A 27,302-nucleotide genomic window follows, 5' to 3' on the forward strand; every position below is an offset into this window, starting at 1 on the left:
TGGTATCGTTTTGCTAAAGGGTTTTTTTTATATCTCTAAAGGTACTAAAAATATCTAATCCATTTACTTTATTGATTGTTTTATCCAGTACCAGCTATTATCGTTGTTTTACATCACCTTATGTATTTACTCATATTCATATCTATGTGATTCAATAAAAGGCTTTTATATTGCAAGATCTGCAATCTTATCTATTCTTTCAACTTAAGCATTTAGCCAAAAGCTTTTGTACACAGCCAAACATACATTCAAGCAACCACTATATACATTGCCTTGCAAAAGTATTCGGCCCCCCCTTGAACTTTTCAAACTTTTGCCACATTTTGGGCTTCAAACATAAATATATGATTTTTTTGTTTGTTTTTTGTGAAGAATTAACAAGTGTGTAAGAATACGGAGGAGTTTTGCCTTACAATCTTCATTGTTCATTGATTAAAGGGTTAATCTGTGTGTAACTAAATCAGCATTTAACTTAATCAGTATGTTATTCAAGCATTTAGCACGATTCATGATGATTCACATTGTGACTTAGAATGTATGTATATTGTGTCCTTGTGCTCAAAGCAAGGCCGTTTTTCTTGCAACTTAGCATGATTGATTTTTTCCAGCAGAACCATGAGTTTCTGTACATGTAATCTATAGTCTGATAAGGTTGGGGTGACCGAGTTCTCGGCTGACGTACAGGATGAAAAACTGCTTATCAGTATCAGGATCCGGGGGGTGTGAGGAGCCTCCTCACACATCATTAGACTGAGGCCAGGCGAATGCCTGTTTTTATTAGACTCTGTCTAGGAAGAAGAGTAGAGTTGGGCGGGAGAGCTTCTCCCGAGAGGGACTACAGAGCCACAGGTCCTGTTCACACAGCCGAGAACTCTGGAAACCCCAACTTTTCTCACCTTTGGGGTTTTCCTCTTATTTTCACCTTTTTATTTCAATTCAATTTTTCAATAATCTTTTTACTCAATTTTTGATGTATCCAAAAAAACTGTTTTGCTCAGAAGATTCTTTGAATAAAATCTGACGGAACTACAATTTTGGACTGGATCTCCTTTTCTTCTTTATGACGTATCATGCCAGATACATCATAATTCGAACAGTAGATCAATAATCTTTCAATCGTGAAGTGGAACGAAATTTATTGGATACACATTATGTTGAGATACTCAGTATTTTGAGAACATTGGTATTTAACTTGTGTGAAACTGACACCAATAAATCCATAACTCCTGCTATTTACTTACTTATAAGTAGTTTTTCTCAGTAGCTCAGTCGCTGTGAAGTGTGGAGAATAGTTTTGCAATATATTGATTATCGCTGAATCGCAGTTTTGAGATATCACCGTTATCATTAATTTACCACTTTGCTCGAAGGTGCTGAAAAAAACTTGAAAGTGGGCCTTGAAAGTGCTTGAAAAGTGCTTGAATTTTACCTTGTAAAAGGTGTTTGAACCCTGTGTTTAAAAACCCCAGCAGCACTGCTGCACCTGATCTACATGTACCAACACAACACACACAAACACGTCACCACATTAGTGTCAATGCAGTTTTAAGAAATATTTATCACGAAAATAAAGCTCTCTGGCGCTGGGAATTAAATATACAGGGTAAAATTTAGGCTAATCGGATATGCAGGTGAAAAAATAAACTGTGAAAAAATATGTGTGTGAATATGTGTATGTTTATACCTACAAATCTCAATGTTGTAAATTGACATAATATGGACCATTAAATGATGGTAACAACCTGACCGTTTGACACTTAGCTAATCTGCATACCAGTAGGAGAGAGCAGAGATAGACTGGCTGTGTATGAAACGGTAGGCAGCTACCACAATCCCTCATGCCTGAGCTGTTCATATGTTAACACCCACTAAATGATTAACCCTTTACAAGTATTATTATGAACTTAAGGAAAAAGAATATAAACAGAATTGCCCTTTTTTCTATTGTGAGTTAAATGAAGTCACTGCTGCCTATTCTAATAAGCTAACCGTATGACTAGCTTGACGAGTTCTGGGGACATGTTTACATGGGATGTGTCTGAAAGATCTGTGGACAAAAAGACATTACTTAAATTAATGAAAAGTATTATTACAAATGTAACAAAATGACTTTCTGAGCTGAAAACAAAAAAAAAACAAACAAAAAGAAAATATGTTTTATAAAATTTATAGAGATATCATATATATCCTATACCCAGTTTAAAGACACATTTGGGACATACCGGGGTTGGACAATGAAACTGAAACACCTGTCTACAGTCACTCAGTGTTGGATCTTAGTTTTACATGAAAATAAATCTATGCCAGGTTTTACCCTGAGCTCTGGCTTGCTCCAATTTTTTTCCTCCTTTTTTCCTCTCTGTGTCACAAACTCTTCTAGTTCCTCCCTTTACCCAAGTTTGATTTTAGGAAGTCTTTTATGTACACTCTAAAAAGAAACGTGTCAAAAATGACTCAGACTGTGTCGAATTTTAACACATTGTGCGAGTGTGCTCAGAGACGACACATGTTGTGTTGATTCTGACACATCCAGTGTGTAATCCAATTTTACACACTAAATGTGTCCGGCTAATGAACTCACAAATGTGTAATTTTTTACACAACTTGTGTTGATTATGCATAATCAAGATAATGTATCAAATATGTTAAAAAAAAAGCATGAAACGAATTAATTCAATTCCATTTTTATTATCATGCCTATATATGGTTCAATTTTCTTTTGGAATTAGCAATGAATTAACATTCACGTGTTTGATTTTGAACTGTAACAAACATGACTGTTTTTACATTTAAAATGTTACAGTTTCGTTTGGTATAAGTAATAAATTAACTCGATGTTTTTTAGATATTTTAAATGTAAAAACATGCATGCTTGTGACTAATTCATTGTCTTCTGTGATAATGAACACCTAAAAACAAAAGTCCAAACAGTAAAGGGGTGTATAAAACATAGCTCATATAAAATTAGTCACAATTGTTCACTGTTCTCACGTATTTTTAGAAAACCTGATGAATTTAACATTGAACATCAGTACAGAAATAAAATTCCCTTTTTATAAAAACAGAACTACAAAACGTGAGGCTAAACAATTTGGATCTTGGATTCAAGTACAGCTTGTCTGTGTTGTAAATGGCTAGTACATCAAGAGGCCTAACATCTGAAGCATCATCTAAGCTGATCATTTCATAGTCATTAGTTCGCTTGACATATGCATAAAAATGCTCATCAAAGTACTCAATTGAAAGAATGCAGATAAACATCAAAAAGGACTCAGCATCAGCCCGTGGTATGATGTGAATTATCTCACCAAACAAACATTCTCCACAGTGTTTGGTTTTAAGTGGCAGCACACCACCTGTTCTATATGTTAGGCCAAGTACAGTATGTGAAGTAACAAATAGTGCACGGTGGTACATGTTAACTGGTGATCTCTGTAAAGATGCTTAGTAAATGATTTGATGATGTGGTAAGTCCTTGGACAACCATCCTGGCTGCAAATAAGAATGAAGTTCAGTCCCTTTGACAATGCATGTATTTCACGAAGATGCCAAATTAGCTTCTTTACTTCTGTGAATTGTGACTGTCGACATTCTGGACAAGTGTACATTATGCTGTGAATTGTGATGCTTTAACCTTCGAAATGAGCTTCAGTACCTTAGCTTTCCGGCTAGTTGAGAGAGGCATGTCATAGATGTGTTCAAAGAAGCAGAACACGGAGCTTAGCTGACATGGGATAGGCCAGGTTACACACCCAGTAGAGCTTAAATAGCTTGTCCACAGCAGATGTCAGTCCTTCTTCAAGGGGAACAGTGATTCGGTCACTCTTTCCAATGATGACATGTTGCTTTGCGGCAGCCCTCAGATTTCCAACACAGATTAGCTGGGGCTGGTGGGTCTGTGAAGGACAGACATCACAAAGAGAAGCAATGCTGCTTCCAGCCTAAAATGTAACCAAACAAAAGAAACCAAAATTTGAGTTTAATCAGTTGTTACTGCAGTTAATAAGCATGTACACAATTACATACTTTCACACTTGATTAAACTAAATCAGCCACCTTCAATGTCCTTTATGATTTATTTGTTTACTAAAAAAGGCAAAATGTATCTTATAATAAAATTATTCTAGATAGACAGACAAATCGATAGATGGACTTACTGGAACAAAATCAACAAGGAATGTTAATGCAAACTTCACTCAACATCGACTCATTGCGACTGGTGGCAGAAGATGTGTATGGACTACAAGCATAGTGTAACACTTCTCATCTGAAAATGAGACACAGACACAAATAAAATAAGATTACACAGAGGCTGTAGCATTATATGTGAAATCTAATGAGAGTTATATTTGAAAATATATACCTTCATTCTGGTTTTCCATGTCCTTAAGAGATGCAAGATCACCTGTCTCCATGATGGCAATTGCCTTCAACTTGGGAATGATGGTAGCCTCCCATCTTCTTAAGAACAAATCTCCTTTTCCCTCAAACATTTTACCAAACTCTGTATCAAGCTTTTAAGAAACAAAAAAATGAGACACTTTAATTTAGGTACATAATACCAGCTATAACACACAAATTGCCAAACTGAGTTCCAAACAGGCCACAGACCTTTTTTCACTTTTATCATAAATTAACTGACTGAGAAATTCATTTCACCTCCATGAGTGCACATGTTTTTCAGCTAAACGGTGTTATATAATAACCCTTAACAATATTATCAAGTTATTTACATTACACGTGGCATAAAACTGACAGTGAGCCCTAATGAAAAAGCAAAATGTAATGTACCTACCAGAGTTGGCATATCCAAGAAGTGTAGGTATTCCTCAAAGATTTCAGACAGGGAGGGGGAATGTTTGGCTATCCGTGATCTGCGCCAGGTGAAGGTTTTCTGCATTGCTGCTTTGATCGATGAAATGTTGTCTGTAGAAGGCCTGAGCCTTTTCATCAAGTTGATCCACTCACTTGTCCCACTACCATCTTCCTCCTCCTTGTCCGGATTAGGACCATCTTCACAGCGTCGTTTGTTTGACCTATAACGCCGCTGACCATCTTCTAGCTTTCGACGAACGTTTCGCAGTCTCATTTCCAAAAATCCAGAATGAGAATCTGGATCGTAAAAGTGCTCCTGGCATAAAAAAAAGTCAAAAGCATAACAGAAAAATCAGTAAGAGCAGCTACTGGTAAGATAATGTTGTTAATAAATAAGAATAACATACATCTCTGGAAAAAACTATATATTTTCAAATGTTGTACTAAAGCTAAGAGAAATGTACCAAACAAATCACATAAAAAATACAAATAATTACATGCCACTTCACTTTTTACTTTTGGCATTTAACTGCAGTACAAAATTAAGAAATTAAAAAAAATGGCATTTACAAAAGATGCTAGGGACACTGTTGCGTTTGTTAGTCTTAAGAATTTTAAAAAAATTGTTTCAATATCTAGTTTTCAGATTTAATTTATGTACACAAATACACTAATTGACATGAAAAAAAATATCTGAAGAGCAGTTTTATTATTATTTAAATTTGAGCAGATGCTTATCCTTACATAAGCTAACCACAATATAAATAACATAACATGCATGAGCAAGAATCATGCCCAATTTTAAAAACAATCAATATGATTTTGTACAATCTACAACTGAGAACCAAAGCATGTACTTACAAATCCTTCCCCGTTTCCATCCACCTGGACTCTCAGGGAAGACAGCGATGATGTTCTTTGCTAGAGCCACTTTTTCAGTACTTGTTGGATAAGTAATTAATAGAAGAACAACAAAACCAACTCAAAACTTAAATATAAAGCATTTACTCTGCTGTACTTTAGCAGTGTTATACAAGCAACTATAATTTGCTGTAATTTTTTTTTTTTTTTACTTTTCTTGAATATGTTAAAAAGGTGGTTTGTTTTACTCACAATCCATGCTTTTCCACCAGGTCAGATACACGTAATTTAACAAGCTTTATTCTTGCTTTTTCTGTCACAGTGCCTTTGGTTTTGAGTTCATCAAGTGTCTCTGGTGCTTTCTTTTCCAAAATGGACCTCAGTTTTTCATGCTCTTGTGAAACTTGAGTATGCTGCACAAAGAAAATCAGCATCTACTAAATGTACTTTCTAAAAAAAAAAAAAAAAAAACAGACAAATGCAGTAATACAATATAAATGTAAATACCTGAGCTTGGGACACTGAAGTGGCCATAGGTTGAGATGATTCAGTCTCTTTGCATGATAAGAACAGCTGGAATCTATCTAAGTTCCTGATGTCTACATTCCTATCTACGTCAATAAATTCCTGAAATTGTGGGTTGAATTTCAGAATTCTCACAACAACATATCCAAGTTGTTCTGCCGATGCTGTTTCAATAAGATGCTCAGTGTTGCCAACATCATAGATCTTCCTTGAATATTCTCTCTCATCCCTGTAGATGGTGGCAAGAACTTGAAAAAAAAACTTGTTGCAGTTTCTTGGTTCTGAAAACAAATTTGAGAAGAAATTAAACATGAGAAATCTTAAAAATATAGTGCCTTAACTCTCTATCTCCAGCACGCCACTCTACTCTACAGATAGCTAACTAACTGGGTTATCTATGCATTTTTTTTTTTTATTAAACTATTGAGTAAACTATGGAAGCATGTTCCCGCCACCTAAAAAAGTCAAAATAATCCAGCACATTTTTTTAATTATTATTAAGTAAACTGCTCTCATTATTTTGACATACTAAGTCATTATTTTGAGATAGTAAGTCATTATTTTGAGATACTACGTCATCATTTTGTGAACTGTTTTCTGCTGTAACAGTAAGGAGTTGACTAATTGAGTTCCACATCGCTGTTCTGCTCAATTATACACATACATACCATACAGAATAGTCGGAGCCACAGCCACTCTCTTTAACACACTAAAATAGAAGTCCAGTGTGTTATTAAATTAATCTAATCTCTCCGGAGGCTTATTTTGATATTGTATGATTCTTCTAAAAGCACCAATATTTCTCAATACCTCAGAATATTGAAATAGTATCTAAAAATAATGACATACTATCTCAAAATAATGAGATAGTATCTCGAAATATTGAGATAGTATACCAAAATAATGACTTAGTATCTCAAAATATATAAATATAATATACTTAATAGCAAAAAAAAAAAAAAGGGCTGGATTATTTAATTTTTTAGGTGGCAGGAATGGGCTTCCATAGTTTACCCAGGCAGCTAGCTAAGCTAGTTAGTTAACCTAGGTTAGCTAGTCATGCACCAAATTTAGCCAGCTAGTTAATGTTGAGCTAACACTGTTAAAAACAGGCTGCTAATTCCAGCTACGTCCCTGTTTTGGCGCCATTTCCTGACTAAACAATGAAGTCGAGCTAAAGTTACACTAGCTGGCTGTCTTATTTGGAGAACTAGCTAGCTAACACGAATTTACAACTTAATATATTTTAAAATCCAAATCCAGCATTAAGGCTAATTTAGCTAACCTATGTTGGCTTACTAGCTAGCATAGTAAGCTGGGGTGAAGTCTCCTCAGCTGTCTCCTTACTTCGTCTGCAGTAAAGTTTGGTGGACTGGTGGAGCTGATTTGTCTGCCAGCTGATAGTGTTGATGATGAAGATGGTGGAGGTGAGGGTGGTGTTGGTGCTGATGAAGATGGTGGAGGTGGGGGTGATGGTAGTGGTGATGAAGATGAAGATGGAGGAAGTGAGGAGGATGGTGCTGATGAAGATGATGATGGAGGAGAGAGTGGTGGTGGTGATGAAGATGGAGGTGAGGGTGATGGTGGAGTTGGAGGTGATGGTGGTGGAGATGATGGTGATGAAATTCAAGTAGTCTGTAACACAGTGAGTCACACCCTCAATGTCCTCACCATGTGGGTGCAGCAGCACGCTCCAGTCAGTGGTGTCATAGCAGTCCCTTAGGGCTTCCTCTGCTTCAGGAGACCAGACTCTGAATGAGCGTGTGGTAGTGGGCTGCCTCAGTACCAGTGGTATGTACTGAGGCTGTAGGAAGACCAGGTTGTGATCTGATCTCCCCAGCGGTGGTAGTGGAATAGCCCTGTATGCATCCTTCAAATTAGCATACAGCAAGTTTATGGTTCTGTTATTCCTGGTTGGACAGTCCACAAACTGGAAAAAGGCAGGCAGGGTAGAGTCCAGCGTTACGTGATTAAAATCTCCAGTAATCACATAGAAGGCGTCAGGGTACTGGGTCTGCAGCGCTGCGACGGTGGAGTGGATGACGTCACACGCCGCCTGCACGTCCGCTCTCGGCTGAATGTAAACACAGACGAGGATCGCGTGAGAAAGCTCCCGCGGCATGTAATAAGGTCGGAGACTCACCGCTAAAAGTTCAATATCCTGACAGCAGATCACCTCCTTCACGTTTACATGTCCAGGGTTGCACCATCTGTTGTTAATGAAGAGCGCGATCCCCCCACCTTTCCGCTTGCCGCATAGCGCCGGGTCCCTGTCCGCTCTCACTGTAGAGAAGCCGGGTAGCTCCACGTTAGCATCCGGCGTGTCGGGGGTGAGCCAGGTCTCGGTGAAACACAGCACGCTACACTCCCTGTAGAGCTTCTGATTCTTCACCAGACAGGCTACCTCGTCGGTTTTGTTGGTCAGTGAGTTTACATTCCCCATAACCACCGACGGAACTGAGGGTTTGTACCTCCAGCGCTTCTCCGTCCTCTTAGCCGTTAGCTTAGCCTTTAGCTTATCTCCGGCCCTGCAACCGCGGTATTTCCTTCTCAGTTCCCCCGGGATTGTGTGAACAATGCCCCCACGTCCCGCGGGTCGTAGAGCCAGCAGTTCTTCACGGGAATAAACCCGATATTCCTCGCTGCCCCGCATGCTTACGATAAAAATATCCTTAGGATATAAATAAGATGCACACTAGATGTGTGTAGTAGCACAGAGACGATAAATAAACTTAAAAAACTTGGAAAAAAAAAAAACACACAAAGGAGACGGAGTTACTGGAAAAGGCAACCACTCGTGTCGGCGCCGGAAGTTGTACATGGGCACCACATTACATTTAATCCACCGGTTGACACTTCATTAGAGCGTTTTTTGGGCCACGGTATCGGTACGGTTTCGATATATATTAATATTAGAGCTTAGATTACCTGCCCAGGGCGCCGAGTGGTCCAGCGGTCTAATGCGCTGCCACTATGAGCGGGAGGTCACAGGTTCGTACCCCCTTTCATGCAGCTTTACCATCAGCTGCCGGCACTCAGAGGGAGCAAAATTGGCCCTGCTCCCTCCAGGTGGGTAGATAGCGCTCTCTCCCTATCACGTTTTAAGGTGGCGCCGGGCGGCACGAGGCGTCTGTGAGCGGATGAATCGGACCCTAGCCGCTGTGCTTTCCTCCGAGCGTGCTAGCTGCTCAGGCAATGATTCATCAGCAGCAGCTGAAAAAAAAGGGCTGACTGACCTCACACACGTCGGAGGAGGCGTCTGCTCATCCACATCCTCCAAGAGTCACAGGTGCCACCGGTGATGGGGATGCACAAAAAGGGGTGGGTCAATTGGATAACCAAATTGGGAGGAAAAAAAAACAGTTTATCTGCCCGGACCCGACCCGACCCAAGATTTCCCACCACATTCCTCGGGCACCAGGAAATAGTCTGTGACACAGGCACCTATTTTTAATGCTATATTTATTTTATATAAAGCTCTGGCATGATAATCACAATATAACCAAATATTGAAGTATTATCATTAACAAAACACAAATGAAATAACAAACTGAAAGTAAAAAAACATTTTCGTTTACTAAAACTAATAAAAACAGTAATTAAAAGAAAAAAGTAACTTAATGGAACAGAATTGAGAGTTTATAAAACTAACTACAATGACCTGAAATTGAAAATACCCTTAGTTTTTGTGTTTGTTAATTTATTTATAAGCGCTATTTCCACTCCAGCAGTTTAAGAGCAGGTGGTGTTGATGGTAGTTGATCATTTTGGTGAAAATTGGGGAAACCTGTAGAGTTCACTCTAAAAACCAACTAAAACTAACTGAATTCGATTAGAAAAGGTGAAAATAAAATAAAATTAAACTATAATGAACTCAAAACTATTATAACCTTTCAAATAATTCACCAGTTAGAATGTTATAATCATGCAGATCTGGGAGCTTCTCCACTTGTCCACGTTTGACGAGTAGCGCTGTGTTTAGCTGTTCTTACACATTTTTATTAACTGCAACACTCTTTCAGTGTTGCAGTGTTCATTACATTATTCTGAACAGATTTCGCTTATTCAAACAGCCGAAAACAGCCAGTTTATGGTGGTGTGGAGAATGAGAAACACTCACTGCAGCCACCAACTGCCTGGCCATTCAGTACCAAAATTAAAAAACGCGGGATATGGAAGACTACTGTAGAGACGTTTTCCTGTTTCTTTTTCCTTCACGAGCAGCCTGAAGTTCCTCTTTCAATTGAAGAATTTCCCGGGCACAGCGAGGGTTACAGCAGGTCTCCCCCTCCTCCTGCGGCTGGGACACTGTAGAGCTTAGATTCTCTGCCTGAACCTGACTCGAGTTTGGATCGGGCTTCGGGTCGGGTTTGGGCAGAGAATCTAAGCGCTACAGTGTCCAAAGAGATTTCCCACAGCATTCCTAGCAAACCCACTCCAAATACAACTTAAAACTAACTGAATTTTAAGAGAGAAAGTGAAAACTAAATAAAATTAGGCTATAGTAAATTGTTCAAAACTATTATTACCCCGTAATTTACAAGTTAAACTGTTTAAAGAAAGGTGCCCCAGTTAAAATGTTATAAATCACACAGCTCTGGCCGCACAAGCCAGCTGTTCTTAAAAAAACATTTTTATTAAATACTAGGTTTATGCTCCTGTGTTTCATTGTTAATTACCATCATTCTGAACAGATTTTGCTCAAAAACAGGCAGTTTAAGGGACGGGTCGGCTCGGGCTCATAATGACATTTTATGGGTCGGGTGGGGTCGGGCTCGGGCAGAACGTGCACGAGCTCAGGCAGGGTCGGGTCTGATTTTTTGGGCCCAATCTAAGCTCTAGGACACTGGGCTTGGCTGTGACTGTGACCCCGGGGCGGGCTGGGTTGGACTGTGCTGCCGGATATGTCTTCCCACACACGGGGCAAAAAAAGTAATAAAAAAAAACTTAAAATTAAAAAAATTAGGAATGAAGGTGAAAAATTACTTAAATGTAATCAGATTACTTAGTTGTCATCGCAGCATTGTCCGACCTGGACGTTACTACCGCTTCCCTCGACCCTGTACGTTCTTTTCACCCTCATTGGCTAAAAAATATTTAAATACAGTTCTAACTATCATCTAAACACACGGAAATCGCCAATATTCACCCTTTCCCTCCCAAAAAACAGCTAAAATCCAAAACATAACCAATTACCACTGACCTAAATCACTGAAACAAAGCAAACACCCTCTAACTTTAATAAACATACTCAAAACGAACTGCTTTGATGGAATCCTGAAATAGAGATAAGTTATAGAGAGACAGGATACTTCATCTTCAGCAATTAACACTAGGGCTGGCCCGAATAGCGTTTTTTGAGCTCCGGATATTCGGCACTGATTCGAAGCGAATATTCGAATATTCGTTTTTAAAAAAAGAGGTAAAAAAATTAAAATAAAAAAAAGCAAATCACGGCCCCTTTAATCCACTGAAAAATGTTCAATTTGCTCTAACCGACGAGACATATTCACCCCGGATTTTTGGTGTTTTTATCCCCCATATTTTTGTGTTTTCACCCCATATTTTTTCTGTGTTTTTAGCCCAGATTTCTTTGTGTTTTCATCCCGGAATTTCTGCTGCCCCACACGCGGCTTATCCGCTGTGTAAGCAGGCTAGGAGGCTGCTGCACGGTTTCTCCGCTGCGCAAGCCAGCCCAGTAAATTGCTGTTTGTGTTTTCACACTTAGGCTATTTGCTTAAAAAAACAAACAAACAAAAAAGTTTGTTCAGGAAGTATTTTATATTCTTAAACATTGTTAATTATATTAGAGGACAGTCGTTGTAAACTGTACTTGGTCTATTTCGGTTAAAGGATTGTGCAGGGCATATTACTGATTTTGTATTTTTGCACTTGGGCTATAAGCTCAATATTAAATATTTCGTTTGTTTAGAAATTATTTTATATTTTTAAACCATGTTAAATTATATTAGAGTAGAGGAAAGTCATTGTTAATGACGTTATTGTACTTGGTCTATTTCGGTTTAAGCATTGTGCAGGGCATAGCCGTATTACTGATTTTGTATTTTTGCACTTGGGCTATAAGCTCCATATTAAATATTTCGTTTGTTTAGAAATTATTTTATATATTTAAACCATGTTAAATTATATTAGATAAGAGGAAATTCGTTCAGACATCATTTTTGTAGGCCAGGCTTTTGTAACCGATTTAGCCCCTACTGTTGCCACATTACCCCTTACGTTTTATTATATAAATCAGTTTCGAAGAGCCTGCATTTTTTTTATCATGTATAATAGAGGTCTGCGCGAGACTGATTTTTAAACCCACTCTTCCACGCTGCGTTTCTGTCTCGTTACCGCTCCGCAAAAAAATTGCTTCTTTTAATCCCGCGCCCGCCCGCCCGCCACATACACATTTCTGCCGCTCCCGCCCCACGTTCCTAATATAAATTAAATAAACTACATTTAATGCTTCAAATTTACTTATATGTTTATTAAAACAGCAGCGCTGAATAGTGCGGTCCCTTCCTTACCCCAGTCCAAACACCATCGGTGTGTGCGTGTGTGTGTCGGTCCATCCTGCGCGTTGAGAGTTTTCTTTAGGTTTTTTTTTTTTTTTTACAATTATTACAGTTTTCTTAACTATTTATTAATTTGCTCCCGCATCGTCTGGATTAAACTCCCGCTCCAGCCAATAACAGTTCAGTTCTGTCCCGCGCGCAAGATATTCTGACGGGACCCGCGAAAACAGAAGTGGTTAGAGTGAGGTGGAACTCTGGAAAGGAGAAAAAAAACGAATATCCGAATACCAAAATTAAAAACCGAATACCTACTCAACGAACGAATATCCGAATACCCGAATATTCGGGTCCAGCCCTAATTAACACTTTATTAAAACAGATCTCTGGGAACGACTTTCACTCACAAGGAGTTCATTTCTTTCTTACACATACAGTTTGACTAACAATCGGCTGGTCTTGACGACCAGGCGCTAACGGCCAGATCTTGCAAGTAACGGACCTTTAATACAGAGAAGTATTTTAGATAACTTAATGAGTTTGTGTCCTTTGTCTCAACTGCCTTCCTCCGCTATGTACAGTGACGTCCTTCTGTAGATCCTTCAGGCGCGCCTTTATCTGTGCATGGATCCTTTGGAAGTCCCTCACGCTGAGTTTTGTTTGGGTTGCAGGCAGGTTGTTTAGGAATTTGAAGAACTTGTGGATGTTTACTAGATTAATTCTTATGGTCGTGGGTTTCATTCGGTCTGTTTTCAGAACCTCCACCCACCTGTAAACAATAGAACATAGAACAAAATACAAACCCAAACAAACAGTTAATTTAACTCCACAGTTGGATAACAAATTAATGGTAAGTATAACTTACGCTAATTAAAGATAAGTATAATTTTTAATACTTACTCTGCAATCTTCGTTGAGTTGGCTAAAAAGGAAAAGTCCCCCTTCAGGAGCTTGCCCTCTCCTGCAAACAAAAGAAACCTGCGGACGTGGCTCCGGCAGGTTTTGCCGTTGTCTTTCACTTTGCTTGAAGGATTGACCCCGACACAGAAGACAAAAAAGTCTTGTAGGACTTGTTCTGTAAAACATAATTTTTACATGAATAAAATAGTTAAAATTGGAAAACATTTTTGCCTTTAATATGAAAAATGATAATAGATGCACGTACCATATTTTGGGGCATGCTCTGTTTCAAAATCATCCTTTCTGGAAAATTTATTTCGGAGCTTCTTCTGGGGGCTTGCCATGTAGAGCTGCGCCAGCCTGGAGAGCTCCTGGCTTTTATGCTGGCAGTCCTGCCTGGGGCATTCTCCCTTCCCCAAACCCAGACGTGCCTTGAGCTCCTGATTTTCTCTCAGAAGCCGCTGGCAGTCTGTGTTTGAGCAGTTGGGTGTGAGGTCCTGGGTGGTCTCTGCCGGCGCTGGCTCTGGTTTGACATCTGTGGACATTTCAGGTGTTTCAGTGTCGGGTGGGATGTCTATGGACCTCCACAGGACTTCCGATTTCGGACTGGAAGTCCGCCGAGGTCCCTGGCTGCAGGCTGGGTCCGCCGCTGCTGGTGCGTCGGGGGGTGGTTGGGTCCATCGGTCATCCTGGGTGGTCTGCCTGCCGCCCAAATCCAGCACGCTGACCATCAGCACCTGGGGATGGGTTGCCCTCAGTTTTCCCAGCTGCTCCAGGATGTATTGTTTTTTGCACCTTGTGATGATGCTCTTAGCTTCATCGGGCTATAAAACATGTAGACACATAACAAGACATTAGCTTATAAGTATCATTACTAACGTATTACAAAAATCTTGAAATAAAAAGCGAACAATTTGTTTCACATACCGTTTTATCAAAGTGGCATTCTGCGTAATGCCTGTCGAGCCTTTTAACCGTTTTCCCGCATTGAGGCTCTTCACATCGAAACAACCCCTTTACGCTAAATATTAATAATATATTTTAGTTTATGCAATTCCGTATAAAAATATGTATAAATAACATTTTTACAAGTAGTCGAGTATTAAGTATAAAAGTTGCTATTCTGTTATGTTTTATAAGTAGTAATTACCGTCCGCTGGAGAGGCTCAGGAGCAGGGCCTTCTCTTTGGGATTCGCCACGTTGTGGAATCCCGTCAGATGCTTAGGAAGATTCGAGTATGTGACGTGGCAAATAGGGCACTGCTGGTGCCTCATTGTGTCCTCTAACCAAAAATGTGCCGATTTCTGGAAAGAAGGTGGATTAAGCGTTATAAGCTAATTCTCGTTTTTAAGGAATAACAGGGCACAGTTGAGCCATTAGCTGTGCCTCACTAAACCTCCTTCTGCTCTCTGATGTCACGTTCGCTTTTGCGCAGTAACAATATTTTTTATATATACAGTACAGGCCAAAAGTTTGGACACACCTTCTCATTCAATGAGTTTTCTTTATTTTCTATTTACATTGTTGACCCTCACTGAAAGCATCAAAACTATGAATGAACACATGTGGAGTTTTGTACAAAAAATGACCTGGCCTCCACAGTCATCGGACCTGAACCCAATCAGATGGTTTGGGGCGAGCTGGACCACAGAGTGAAGGCAAATGAGTAACAAGTGCTAAACACCTCTGGGAACTCCTTCAAGACTGTTGGAAAACCATTTCAGGTGACCACATCTTGAAGCTCATTGAAAGAATGCAAAGAGTGTGTGTAGCACTTTAGACAGGAACGCGTGACACATGTACACTAAGGTTACACAAATTAACAATATGGACCATAATAATGGACCAGTTAGGTTCGCTCTGGGAGCAAAGTACATGAAATAAATGAAACAAGGGATGTGGCAAGTTATAAAATGTATTAAATGTTATTTAAAAAATGCAGTAATCACAAAGTACAATTTTCCCCAGAAAAAAAAAAAATCTGAATGACCAAACCACAGGTAAATATTCACTTTCAGTTCCAACTTTAACCTTTCAGTGAAAGTATCAATCAAACCTAAACACCCATTTCTTTTTTTCCCCAGATTTATTTATTTAAGCTTGGTAAGTATTAACTATTACTATTAATTATAGACTATTTACAGTAATTTTAATAACTTACTAATTCTTTCTTCTTTTCTAGATTCCCTTTCATTATTACACTTATTTTATGAGTCTAGTTTTAGAGTTAGAAATGTATTACCTATTTAAGAATCCTTCAGATTAAATATTTAGATCAATTAAACCAAAAACACACATTTAACTTTTACAAAAGAACAATAACAATCAATAAATCCAATGTCAAAATAAATACGTCAGTAACCAATAAACTTTTCCCTTCTTTTCACAGATCTCAAATCTTCAAATAAAATAAATTTTACTTCTCATGTTCTGTTATATCAAAAGTTCAGTCCACTCAATAATCAAGAAAAAAAACTTACCTGTTTAAGTTACATGAAAACAGTGTCTGAGTAACTCATATCATCTCTATTGTTCACACAATTACATTCACATGTCTGTGGCTTAGCAATAGCTTTACATTCAGCAGCATTATTACAAAAACAATACCGAAATACTCTGAATACAGTTTAATAAGTGCTATTTTCCTCACAGTTGTTCATACACATTAATACAGCTTCTCCCACAGCTTATTTAGCAGTATTAGCTTAGTTGTTTGTAATGCACTCAATGGCATTAGCTTAGCATAGTGAGTGACGTTAGCCGCTAGGCTAATTAGCGCTATTTTACAGCTCTATTTACTCTTGGCTATTTCAGTCTAAAAACACACTTTTCTGTGTTTTAACACTCACCGAATCTCTCCCGGTGTTCTTACACCATATTTTAGACGCAGTTTGAAGCAGAGTTCTCCGTCCACCTTCAGGTTCCCCAGGGCTAAACAGGAGCGTTTGGGCAGCTCACAGTCAGAGAACTTTCCTCCCTTACTCCACACGGTAGATCCACAGGTTCAGCAGCGGCACTCAGCTCTTTACTGATTGTTTCTGATTAAAAACGCTGAGTTCTGGAGATTTCTAGTGTTAGTGTTCTTAATATTACGAGCTGAAACAGTCTGTTCAGAAGCTCTCTCTCCATCTCCGTCTCAGAGAAGTTTTTCTGAGTTAACACAACCAGAGTTAACGCCCACTTTCCAAAACATGACCCGCCTCCGTCTCTTAGAGGAATATAATTGGCTGCTATTTTGTGCGTTGGACCCTCTGAGAATGCTGATTGGCCACTTTCAGCGCGCTGAACTCTCTAAAGAAGTCTGATTGGCCGCTTTTTAGCGCCAATTTAATTTCTTTTGTGAAATAAATTAAAACTTTTTATTTGGAAGAGTTTTTGTCTTGACTATTTTTTAATACTAAAAATATATATATAATTACAATTTATATAATTTGCATTCTCCATTTATCCACTTTATCAGTGTCTTTGTGACCCATTTAAGAACTAGAATATAAAACATGTTTTCAGTAATTTCAACTTTTTTTTCTTAAGAACATAACTCCACGTGTTCATTTATAGTTTTGATGCCTTCAGTGAGAATCTACAGTGTACATAGTCATAAAAATAAAGAAATTTAATACAGATTTTTCTGAATGTGTTTTCTGAATTTAATGTTTATGTGGCATCATATGATATGGCTAGCACAACGTCTATTAAATAACAGAAATAGCGTTTTAGGGTCGCACAAGTGCTAGGATGCAAGTGATTTGCAACAAATCACTTTGGTGAACAAAGACATATATGTGAATATATTCCCTAACTACCTAACCATTAGAGTTACGTTAGAAAGAATTTCATCATTTGGTCCACCTAGTCGACCTGAACAACCTAACAGGGTAAGTCATGTTATTCAAACTACTATTAGTTTAATTAGGGCGGAATAAATAACACATTTTATGACTGTCTAAGACCTTTAGTTAGGGAGTTCTCATAGGTGTTTATGGTTATATTTTCTTTGCATTTACCTTCTTGATGTCCTGCAGGTTCTTGAAAAGGAGATCGTACTGCAGCAGATCTTGTTTGTTGCTCACCTTGTTTAAAGTCTTTCTATTTATGTATTCTAAAAGCTTTCCATAAATTGAGATCATTCACAGCTCCTCCCTGTAAAATCACTCTCTGACATCACAATGGACCATCCTGATTTCTGTATAGAAGGGTACTTTACACTTGTAAAAGCATTTGAAACTTCATATGCAAATATCAGTTTTAACTAAACTGTAAAATAAAAATGATTTATTTAAGAATTGATTTGTATATAGGATGGTGAATATTTTTTAAACTTTTCCAAAATTAGTTCAGCAAGCATTCTCATTCTACTACAAAATATTAGCCAATTTTATTTATTTTTTTTGGTCACAGTTAAGTAAGAAGTTACTGATGTTGAGAGTATTTGGGCCAGATTATATCTGGTTCTGTTTAGAAATTTAAGACAAACACCTCTGGTTGCTTGAGTCACTTCAACACGTTATTCGACACAAAGATCCATTAGAACTAAGAAATCTTAGTTTTTTTAAATTGTAGATTAAACAATAAATAGTCAGGAAGTTTTAATAGTGGATTTTACAGGAGTTGACCCATTAAAATTTCTTAAAGGTTTTAAAAAAAGGAAAAGTGCCTGGGAAAGGATGAACTCCCTGAGGAATTTTATTTTATCTTTTGGGACATTTTAGCTACTGACATACTGACTCTTTTTAATGAATTTGCATAATTGGACCGACTCCCAGACAGCTTCAGATGAGGGATAGTTACCTTACTATACAAAAAGGGAGAAAAGACAGACTTGAAGGATTGGAGACCTATCAGGCTTTTAAAGTTTGATTGTAAACTTTTTAGCAAGATTTTATCTAGACGAATGTCGATGGTTTTAGAGGAGGTGATTCACCCAGATCAAGCATGCTCCGTAGCCAGAAGGAGGATCACAGACAGCCTAGTGTTGGTCCGAGACACCATATGTTTTGCGAGAGACAGAAACGTTCGGCTGATAGTTCTAAATTTAAACTTTACAAAAGCTTTCGATTGGGTCTCGCACGAGTACCTGTTTCAGGTACTGCAAAATAGGGGGTTCCCAGTGGGTGGGGCTGCTATACAGTGATATCAGCAGCAAAATTTGTGTAAATGGGCACCTCAGAAAAGCGATCAGTGTACGCTCTGGCATCCGCCAAGGGTGTTCTTTATCTCCACTTCTGTACGTGGCATGTAGAGAGCCGCTGGTGCAGATCTAGAGAAAGGATAAATGGATTAAAGGACTAGACTTGCCAGGCAGACTGACGGCGACTTGTTCGCTTTTTATTGATGACATTATGCTTTTATGTTCTGACATGACAGCAGTGCAAAGGGCATTGGATATGACTGACTGATTTGGAAGGGACTCGAGTCCGAGGCTCAGCTCTTTGGACCGGGGAGGAACATACAGACTGACATGGATTTCGGTTTTAAAGAAACTGATATAAAGATTTTAGGCGTAAAATTTGACAGAGAGGGTGGTGGGCGGGGTAACTGGACTGAGACGATAGGGAAAGTTAGGCAACGTTTGGGGTTTTGGGCACTAAGACAGTTGATGATGGAAGGAAAAAATGTAATTATAAAAGATGTAATTTTATTATTGCTTTTATTGTTGTGTTCTGATTTTAGTCCACCAAGATGTTTTCTTTCAGGTCCAGATTGAGCCATCTTTTATTTCCATAAAACACGCAAATACACACACAAAACAACAACAATGTTGTAAAAAAATAAAATACATAACCTATGGTCATTTTAAGAAATTATGTTTTTTATCAAAGTAAATGTGTGTTGTTAAAAGATATGTTTATCATGTATTTTATTTTACATTGCTTTATTTATTTTATTTTTCAATGGAGCTTAAAGGAATACATGGGGAAGGGGAAATCACGTTTTAAAAGGAAATGTGATGGCATTAGTCTTGATTTTATGTGTGTACTGGTTTTAAAACCAAGTCATTTTTATGATGTTCCCTTGGTTTTAAATAGCTATGAATGTATGTATGGTGACATTTTTTTTACTTACTAAAAAAAAGCTTAATAAAGAGCTTTCTGAAAAGATTGTGCTGTTTATATCTGCATCTTCTTGGGGACTGCATGGATCAGTAAGTTATTCAGTCACTGCATGTCAAGCTATAAAAGACTGTAAAATTATTCTCTCTTGTAATACACATTTATAGAATAAATCTGCTTATTGAGAAATTAAGATTTAAGTTACAGTAAAATTACTTTCTTTTATTTTATAAGTGATGTAATTGGACATTTTCCTGCTGTATATTTCTTGAATAATTCTAACATAACATAATTACACTGCTATGTAAATGCAGTATTTTATAGATTTTGTTACATTTTCGGAGTGTTTACTAACAAGAAAAACATGTATTGTAGTACAGTTGTACTGTAAAATTACAGAGAAAATATACAAGGAAACGCTCTAATCTTACAGGAAGTCATTTAACATATTTTATAAAAAGGAGCAAGGAGTATCCATTACAGAATCTGCTACTAGTTTCTCAAACCACCAGAGAAACCAGACTCTCTGAAATATATACAAATGTGTAAAAAGTATTAAACATTTATGAACTATTATTTAGCTTAATTGTTCCATTTGTAACTCATTTTTTCTTACTGAAAATTGTACTCATTTTCTCAACACAGAATAACATCAGCTGTTTCAGCACCGCAGAGATAATTATTAAAGCGTTTAAACAACAGTTTTAATCCTTTTAAATGAGCTCTGTGTGTAACTCCAGTATCAGTAGCAGTAATGCTAGTGACTTTACTGAATAAAAAACATTAGTTTTAGAAAATGGAAATATAGAAGTACGTTTTCTTTTCTTTTTTAGTGAAATACTTTGTTCTACTTTGTAAAATTAAAGGAAAAACCCAGAGAAGTAGTTCTACAGTGTTTTAAATGAGATTTTTAGCTGTTTAGCTCCATTCAGCTCCATGCATTGAGGACTCCCTCGCGGGCTCCCTCTAGCGGTGATGGGGTATAATGTGATATAGCGGGAGAGGGGGCGGGGCTCTACATAACCCGGATGAGGCTGAGCTTCCGGGGTCTGTAGCTGGAGCGCCGGAGTAAGAGCAGGATCAGCTGAACTACAGAAGGTATGGAGAAGTCTCTCTCTCTCTCTCTCTCTCTCTCTCTCTCTCTCTCTCTCTCTCTCTCTCTCTCTCAAATGTAAGTGAGCGCTGGATGTTAATCTACACAGATTTCTCCCCTGAAAACTGTTTATTTGGGTGTGTAAAGTGCTTCTGTTTATTTACAGTAAACTCAGATTTACAGATTTTTCCAGCATTAAGGCAGGAGCATTAGCAACATTAGCTTGTAAAATGACCCAGTGTTGTTACCAATACCACACCTAACAGCTAAAGTTAATTATAAAGGAAAGGATTAACCATTACAGACAGCTTGTACATTATCCTACCATCTAGTCTATTTAACAACAACTCATCACACATTTAATGTGTTTAAGACATTCAGGCTGCTAATAGTATTTTATTGTTTGGAATTGCCTGCTAGCTTAGCTTAGTTATCTAGATAGCATTGGCTAGATTAGCTAAAGGTGGCTAGAACCTTAACTTACCTTCAAAATTAATATACCCCTCTATCCAGTTGCTTGTTATCAATATTTTTCTGCATCGTTCGTGGTACATAAAAAGCACCACACAGCTTATTATGCAGACATTAAAAAGCAATAGTAAAATGTTTTATGATGTGATTTTGTTTGTGTGAGAATAGTGTTTAAGTGTTTATCTACAGTGGGAGCTGATGTGTTTCTTTAACATGACTGGCAAAGAGAAAAAGAGAACTGTTTAATAGACAGAACTGGCCCAGAATAGGGGACCAAAGTATCTAATGTTATCTAGCTAGCCAATGTTCCCAGTGCTTTTCTTAACCCAGCTGGCTAATGTTACCAAAGTTTTTAACCGGTAGCTAAAGACATCACAGCTAAACACAACTGCGAATACCTTCACCAAGCCAGTAAATATTTTATTCTTTTAATTTAAATACAAACTTTTCTGCACTTCTTCCTAGGTGAGAATGTGGACATTTCAGACATGAGTAGACGCTGCATTGTCTGACATCCATCCATTTGCGTTTCTTTTTATATTTTATTTTAAAGATACAAACATCTTTTATGATTAAACGAATTAAAATGTGTCATTTAATGTAAAATTTAATAAAATGTGTCGAGCTGAATGTTTGTAGATGTATAAAATAAGTCTCCACTAATACTGTATATTGTATAAAATAACATTCATTATAATAAAATAATTAACAAGAACCCGGGTTTGCTTGTGAGAGAGAACGTTAGCCAATCTTATCCTGTGCTCTCTGCCTCGTCTTCGACCAACTCAATCTGTAAAACCTAAGCATTTATGTCTTTCGGTCCCTTGTCTGGAAAAAAGTAATATTATCTAATTTCTAGAACATAAAAAAAAGGAAAGATTTGGGTCGAGAGTTCACTCTCTCTCAAGCATATATAACATTTCAATACCAGGCTCAAAAAAAATGCTGAAATACACAGTATAAGTTAATATAGTCACGTTCCTATTGAAATCTACAGTTCTTTTTATTTACTTAGTGTAGTTACATTTCCAGGGTAACTAACAAGAAGTAATAATATTTAAGGTGGAATAATTTATTAGTTGAAGTGAGCTAATGCTTTAGTAAAATTTGGTTTGATTTGATGCAGTTGTGGGTAATGTTAGCTGCTGTAAAACTGCAGCAGGTCTTGGAGCTGCTGCTCTGAATCTGCTGGTGTAGAACTTCTGCTGCTCTCTGACTTTGCAGATGAATTTGGGCTTCGACCCGATGCTGTGATATGCCACCGTGTCTGCTATATTAATTTAGTAAACAAATCAGTTAAGCCATTGATGGGGAGCTGCAGTTTTTCTGGGTAAAAAAGCACAATTACATTTATATGTAAATAAATGTATTCATAAATTTTAATTTTTGTTTTTTATATTTAAAGGATTTTGTTCTACATATACCAAAAAAATCACGTCTTGAACTCAAGAGTGCGTATCAGTTTTAGTATGAAGCTAATGTGGTGGAAAATAATGAACTGCTATCAGGAGACGTAAAGGAATCTTTTATAAAATTGGTATAAAGGAAAAAGATTTAAGCATAGGCACAGTGATTCGACATGTGTGTTTTTTTGCGGCACACGCCTTAAAGCTTCAGATGAAAGGATAACATCACTCACTTAGAATGACTTAGAATGGGACAAAAGTACAAAATCTTTTATGGTAATATGAAGATGTCCCAGTAGTTTAATCCATATAATAAAACTGATTCAGGCAGTTCTCTTCAGTTTATGGACCTGCTTTTATTTTAATATTTTTCTTTGTGTTTTCCAGAACTGAAAAATATTCTCCTGAAATTCATATTTAACTAAGAGCAAAGTTAAACTGCTAAAAGAGGTGAAGCAGAAGCCGTCCTGAAGAATCTCCAGAACACGCAGAAATTGTTTGATACATTTAACAGACAAATGAAGCCAAGTCCCGACATGGAGAAACATCAGGACTCTGTCAAGAGATTTACCAACCAGAGTAATCTCAAAAAACACCAGCGCATTCACACAGGAGAGAAACCGTATCACTGCTCAGACTGTGGGAAGAATTTTACTAGACAGAATCATCTCAAAATACACCAGCGCGTTCACACAGGAGAGAAACCGTATTACTGCTCCGACTGTGGGAAGAGTTTTAATCAAGAGGGTACTCTCAAAATACACCAGCGCATTCACACAGGAGAGAAACCATTTTACTGCTCAGACTGTGGGAATAGTTTTACTAAACAGAATAATCTCAAACTGCACCAGCGCATTCACACAGGAGAGAAACCGTATCACTGCTCCGAATGTGGGAAGAGTTTTACTACCCAGAGTAATTTTAAAATACACCAGCGCATTCACACAGGAGAGAAACCGTATTACTGCTCAGACTGTGGGAGGAGTTTTACTACCCAGAGTAATCTCAAACTGCACCTGCGCGTTCACACAGGAGAGAAACCGTATTACTGCTCAGATTGTGGGAAGAGTTTTATTCAAGAGGGTAATCTCAAAATACACCAGCGCATTCACACAGGAGAGAAACCGTATTACTGCTCAGACTGTGGGAAGAGTTTTAATCACCAGAGTACTTTCAAAATGCACCAGCGCATTCACAAGGGAGAGAAACCGTATAACTGCTCAGACTGTGGAAAGAGTTTTACTAAACAGAGTACTCTCAAAATACACCAGCGCATTCACACGGGAGAAAAACCGTATCACTGCTCAGACTGTGGGAGGAGTTTTAATCAACAGAGTAATCTCAAAATACACCAGCGTATTCACACAAGAGAGAAAATGATCCCAAATTTGTCCCACGGCAATTAAAAGTGCAAATCGTAAATCTTTTGGACAGAACACCTTATCCTACACAAATGTTTCACTTTGTCACTTGGGACACGTTCCACCAGAAACAAACATGAACTGAATTTAACAATGGATTTTACAAGTTCAGCAAAATGAATCTTATCCAGGGATGATGTTTGTTGAATTTAATATTATGTTTTCTTGTATGTTTGATATTCCAGGACATTCTTCGTGAGACAGAGCTCAGTTTTTAGGGTAGTTACCGTAGGAGTTCAGTTCTGAAGAAAGGAAGGTCGTTCGAGTGAGGGCACTGCCAGTGCTTGCACCAGGTGTTAATTTAGCATAATTTATCTTTAAAATTTAGATGTCATAGTTGTTAGGAGTAGAGTACAATTCTTAATTTGCTATTAAACATTTACGATCAAACCTTCAGTGCTCATACTTAGAAGGTATTAAATGCATTTAATCTATTTTCTAGTATATACAGACTTTATTATTTCCATTAATTTCTAGTATCTCTGTTTTTACTCTGTGGAAGCCGTCCTCAGTTCCCCAAGCTTAGCATAGCTTAGCTTAATGCTATTAACCGCTAGGCCCACCCATATGTAAAGAGAAGGGGAAAACACCACCAGAGGAACTCCAGAGAGAGTGCTCCCAAAAGTGAGACCCAGGTTTGTGTAGTGCAGTAAGGTTCTCCCTCATTCCCTCTGCTGGTGTTCTCAATGGTCTATGGTTCAGTCGGTTAGATTTAAAATCTGTTACCATAGAGCGGTAAAGATGAATATTTGGTTGCGTTTTAATACTCAAGTTTTATACTCTCTAATCATTAGATTAGAGAGTTATACTCTCTAAATGTTCTCTAATCAACCCTTATTGAATATTATATGTTGCTTTTTTATCCTCCAAATTTACTAAGAATATCCAAATCATTTAGTTTCTTAATTGGTTTTATCCACTATCAACAATTATCTTTGTATTGCTTCACCTCTATATTTACTCATATGGGTGTTTTAATAAAAGGCTTTTATAATGCAGATCTGCAATCTCATTGTGTTTTCTCAACATATGTTTGACATAAAACATATAGGCCTGAGATTGTCTCATGTTATTATTTGTTAAATACTTAAAGTTGCCCAAAGGACAAATCCAGTGTGAAATGGATTTCGTTTGAAATTAAACATAATAGTCATTTTCAGAGTGAATTTCAGAAAGAAGTTGATTTTTTTAATGGTTCAGGCTTAAAAGGGTTGAATATACAATTACTTCCAATGGTAAAGTAGCATGTGTGTTTAACTTGTATTCATATGTTTACAAATACATTGTATTCCTATGTTTTTTTTTGTAATTGTGAATGCTTGTGGTTTGTGTTGTTTTGTTTTTTGAAGAGCATAGCCATTTACCAATTACACTTAATTGCCAAAATCTACATTTGACTTATTGACCATGTTTTATCGGTAGCTAGCCTAGCTAAATGTCCAAAATAGCATTTGCTGTTTTAATGACTATTATTATTGACATCAATCAAGCTAAATGTACAAACAAAGCATTTGCTTTTTTACTGACTATTATTACTGGTAGCGAGCTAACTAAATGTACAAATGTAACATTTTCTGTTTTACTGACCATTGTTATTGGTAGCTAGCCAAGCTTAATGTACAGTCAAAGCATTTCCTGTTTTACTGACCATTATTATTGGTATCTAGACTAGCTAAATGTCCAAACAACAGTATTTCCTGTTTTACTGACCATTACTGTGTAGTGATAACGTAGCATTTGCTATTTTACTGACCATTATTATTGGTAGCTAAATGTCCAAACAGTGGCCGTTTCTCAATGCACAAGTACACAAATCTGGACTTCAGTACTTGGCAAGTACAGACTTGGCAAGTTCGACTTGATAGTGAGTACTCCGGAGGATGCAAGACTTTTATTCTGCAATTGGAACAGTTGCGTTCTTGATGATGTCACCCTGTCAGGGGTGTGGAAAGCATAGTTAAGGACACTGAATAATTGAGAACACAAACATAAATAGTAGTAAAATGGAACCTGCATTAATTGCCACTGCCACATCTAGCCCGCAGGCCGCCTATTGCCGACCCCTCATGTAGGGTCTTGCTTTGTTCGCCTTGCAGGCCATGAGGCATTCTGCTGTGCTGCAGGTGTCATCAATGGATGCCACATCAGAATCCCTCCTCCTGCAGAACCACAGAAAATATGCTAAATAAATAGAAAACTTTTGCCCTCTGTGACACTGCAAGCCATCTGTGATGCCAAAGGTGCATTTGATTACATTGGCAAACCAGGATCTGTGCATGATGCGCTTGTCCTGCGTAGATCACCCATGTATCATCAGGCTCTGTACCCACCCCCTGGTACTTTCTTTTAGGAGATGGAGGATACCCCTGTCTGCAGCATCCTGTTGCCACCATGACACCATATACCGTAAACCTGTTTCCAGTAAGAAAATAAACAGACACACAAACAAAAACAAAATGACAAAAAAGAGGAAGAAATATAATTGAGTGGCCCTTTGTAATCCTGAAACCACGCTGGCGCTCCATCATCTTGAGGGCCCTAGAGGTCCGGCCCCCGTTCACCCCAAATGTCGTTGGTGCCTGCTGAATTTTCCACAATATCTATGTGGAAGTAGGTGATATCCTGGAGGAGGAGGAGGACAACAGCCTAAAGCCAGGCAGACACTGTGCGATTTTTTTAATCGGATGCGTTCTGGAGAGCTCAAACAGCACGTTTGAATCGTTTGTCGTGTATGAACAACGCCTGCGATTCATCTGCACACACTGTACGGTCCGACTGACCTGCTGCGACGGGGGAGCTTACACTGCACGTCTAAACGCAGCCCGTAGGCGGAGCTTTCTTTGCGTACAAACTCTCGCTTCAACACAACGCCTTGCAAAAGAAAGCGCTTAGCTTTGCTTATTTGTGCCCTGTTGTGCGCTGAAAGTCCACGGAAGAGACGTACATGGACTCGCAGGTGGCTGAGGCGACGTGGACTCTACGGGTTGTCCGTTTTACAGAAGGAGAGCGCATAGAAAAATGACTGCCCGTCAGGCTGCGAAAGAAACACCAGCAGCTTAAATAAAATAAAATAATTTTATTTTTTATTCTGTTTATTGTTTATGTAAAAACTGGTTTTGCAACACTGAATATTAAACAAGCAATCGGTTATTCACACTGGATAGGGACCCTCATTTACAGTGCCGCTGAGCATTAACAGTTTAAAAGGGATTAATAATATATATAAAAAATAGGAATAAAA

At 38.0% G+C, this 27,302-nt stretch overlaps 6 protein-coding genes across 9 annotated transcripts in view; 3 read left to right on the forward strand and 3 right to left on the reverse strand.

Annotated features, from left to right (window-relative positions):
• Nucleotides 1-27,147, forward strand: part of LOC125801554 (zinc finger protein 850-like) — a 40,568-nt gene extending 13,421 nt beyond the window's left edge. Inside the window, exon 3 of the mRNA XM_049478390.1 lies at nucleotides 23,235-27,147. Coding sequence (XP_049334347.1) covers nucleotides 23,235-24,046 — 812 coding nt within the window. The 3' untranslated portion in view covers nucleotides 24,047-27,147. The remainder of the gene's footprint in view (nucleotides 1-23,234) is intronic.
• The window catches only part of LOC111188756 (zinc finger protein 665-like), a 427,711-nt gene that overhangs the window by 163,594 nt on the left and 236,815 nt on the right, over nucleotides 1-27,302 (reverse strand). The gene's annotated exons all lie outside the window — the stretch shown is intronic.
• The window catches only part of LOC111188587 (NACHT, LRR and PYD domains-containing protein 14-like), a 252,123-nt gene that overhangs the window by 129,748 nt on the left and 95,073 nt on the right, over nucleotides 1-27,302 (forward strand). The gene's annotated exons all lie outside the window — the stretch shown is intronic.
• The window catches only part of LOC111197522 (zinc finger protein 271-like), a 205,030-nt gene that overhangs the window by 73,473 nt on the left and 104,255 nt on the right, over nucleotides 1-27,302 (reverse strand). The gene's annotated exons all lie outside the window — the stretch shown is intronic.
• Nucleotides 1-27,302, forward strand: part of LOC111190406 (zinc finger protein 484-like) — a 263,398-nt gene that overhangs the window by 13,371 nt on the left and 222,725 nt on the right. Inside the window, exon 1 of one of the 2 annotated variants that reach the window (XM_049477626.1) lies at nucleotides 20,740-20,768. The exons of the other annotated variant lie outside the window; for it this stretch is intronic. The gene's annotated coding sequence lies outside the window, so the exon portion shown is untranslated. Of the gene's footprint in view, nucleotides 1-20,739; nucleotides 20,769-27,302 lie in introns of those variants that run through there. 2 annotated transcript variants of the gene reach the window in all.
• LOC111190859 (uncharacterized) lies at nucleotides 12,942-16,844 on the reverse strand. The gene is made up of 6 exons (XM_049477649.1): nucleotides 16,470-16,844; nucleotides 14,770-14,924; nucleotides 14,547-14,640; nucleotides 13,885-14,443; nucleotides 13,620-13,794; nucleotides 12,942-13,488 (listed from the first exon to the last, which is right to left on the reverse strand). Exons 2-6 carry the CDS (start codon nucleotides 14,892-14,894, stop codon nucleotides 13,251-13,253), a joined length of 1,191 nt encoding a protein of 396 aa, XP_049333606.1. The 5' UTR covers nucleotides 14,895-14,924; nucleotides 16,470-16,844; the 3' UTR covers nucleotides 12,942-13,250.

This window comes from Astyanax mexicanus, chromosome 4 (genome assembly GCF_023375975.1).
Source record: "Astyanax mexicanus isolate ESR-SI-001 chromosome 4, AstMex3_surface, whole genome shotgun sequence".
NCBI classification, from domain to species: domain Eukaryota; kingdom Metazoa; phylum Chordata; class Actinopteri; order Characiformes; family Acestrorhamphidae; genus Astyanax; species Astyanax mexicanus.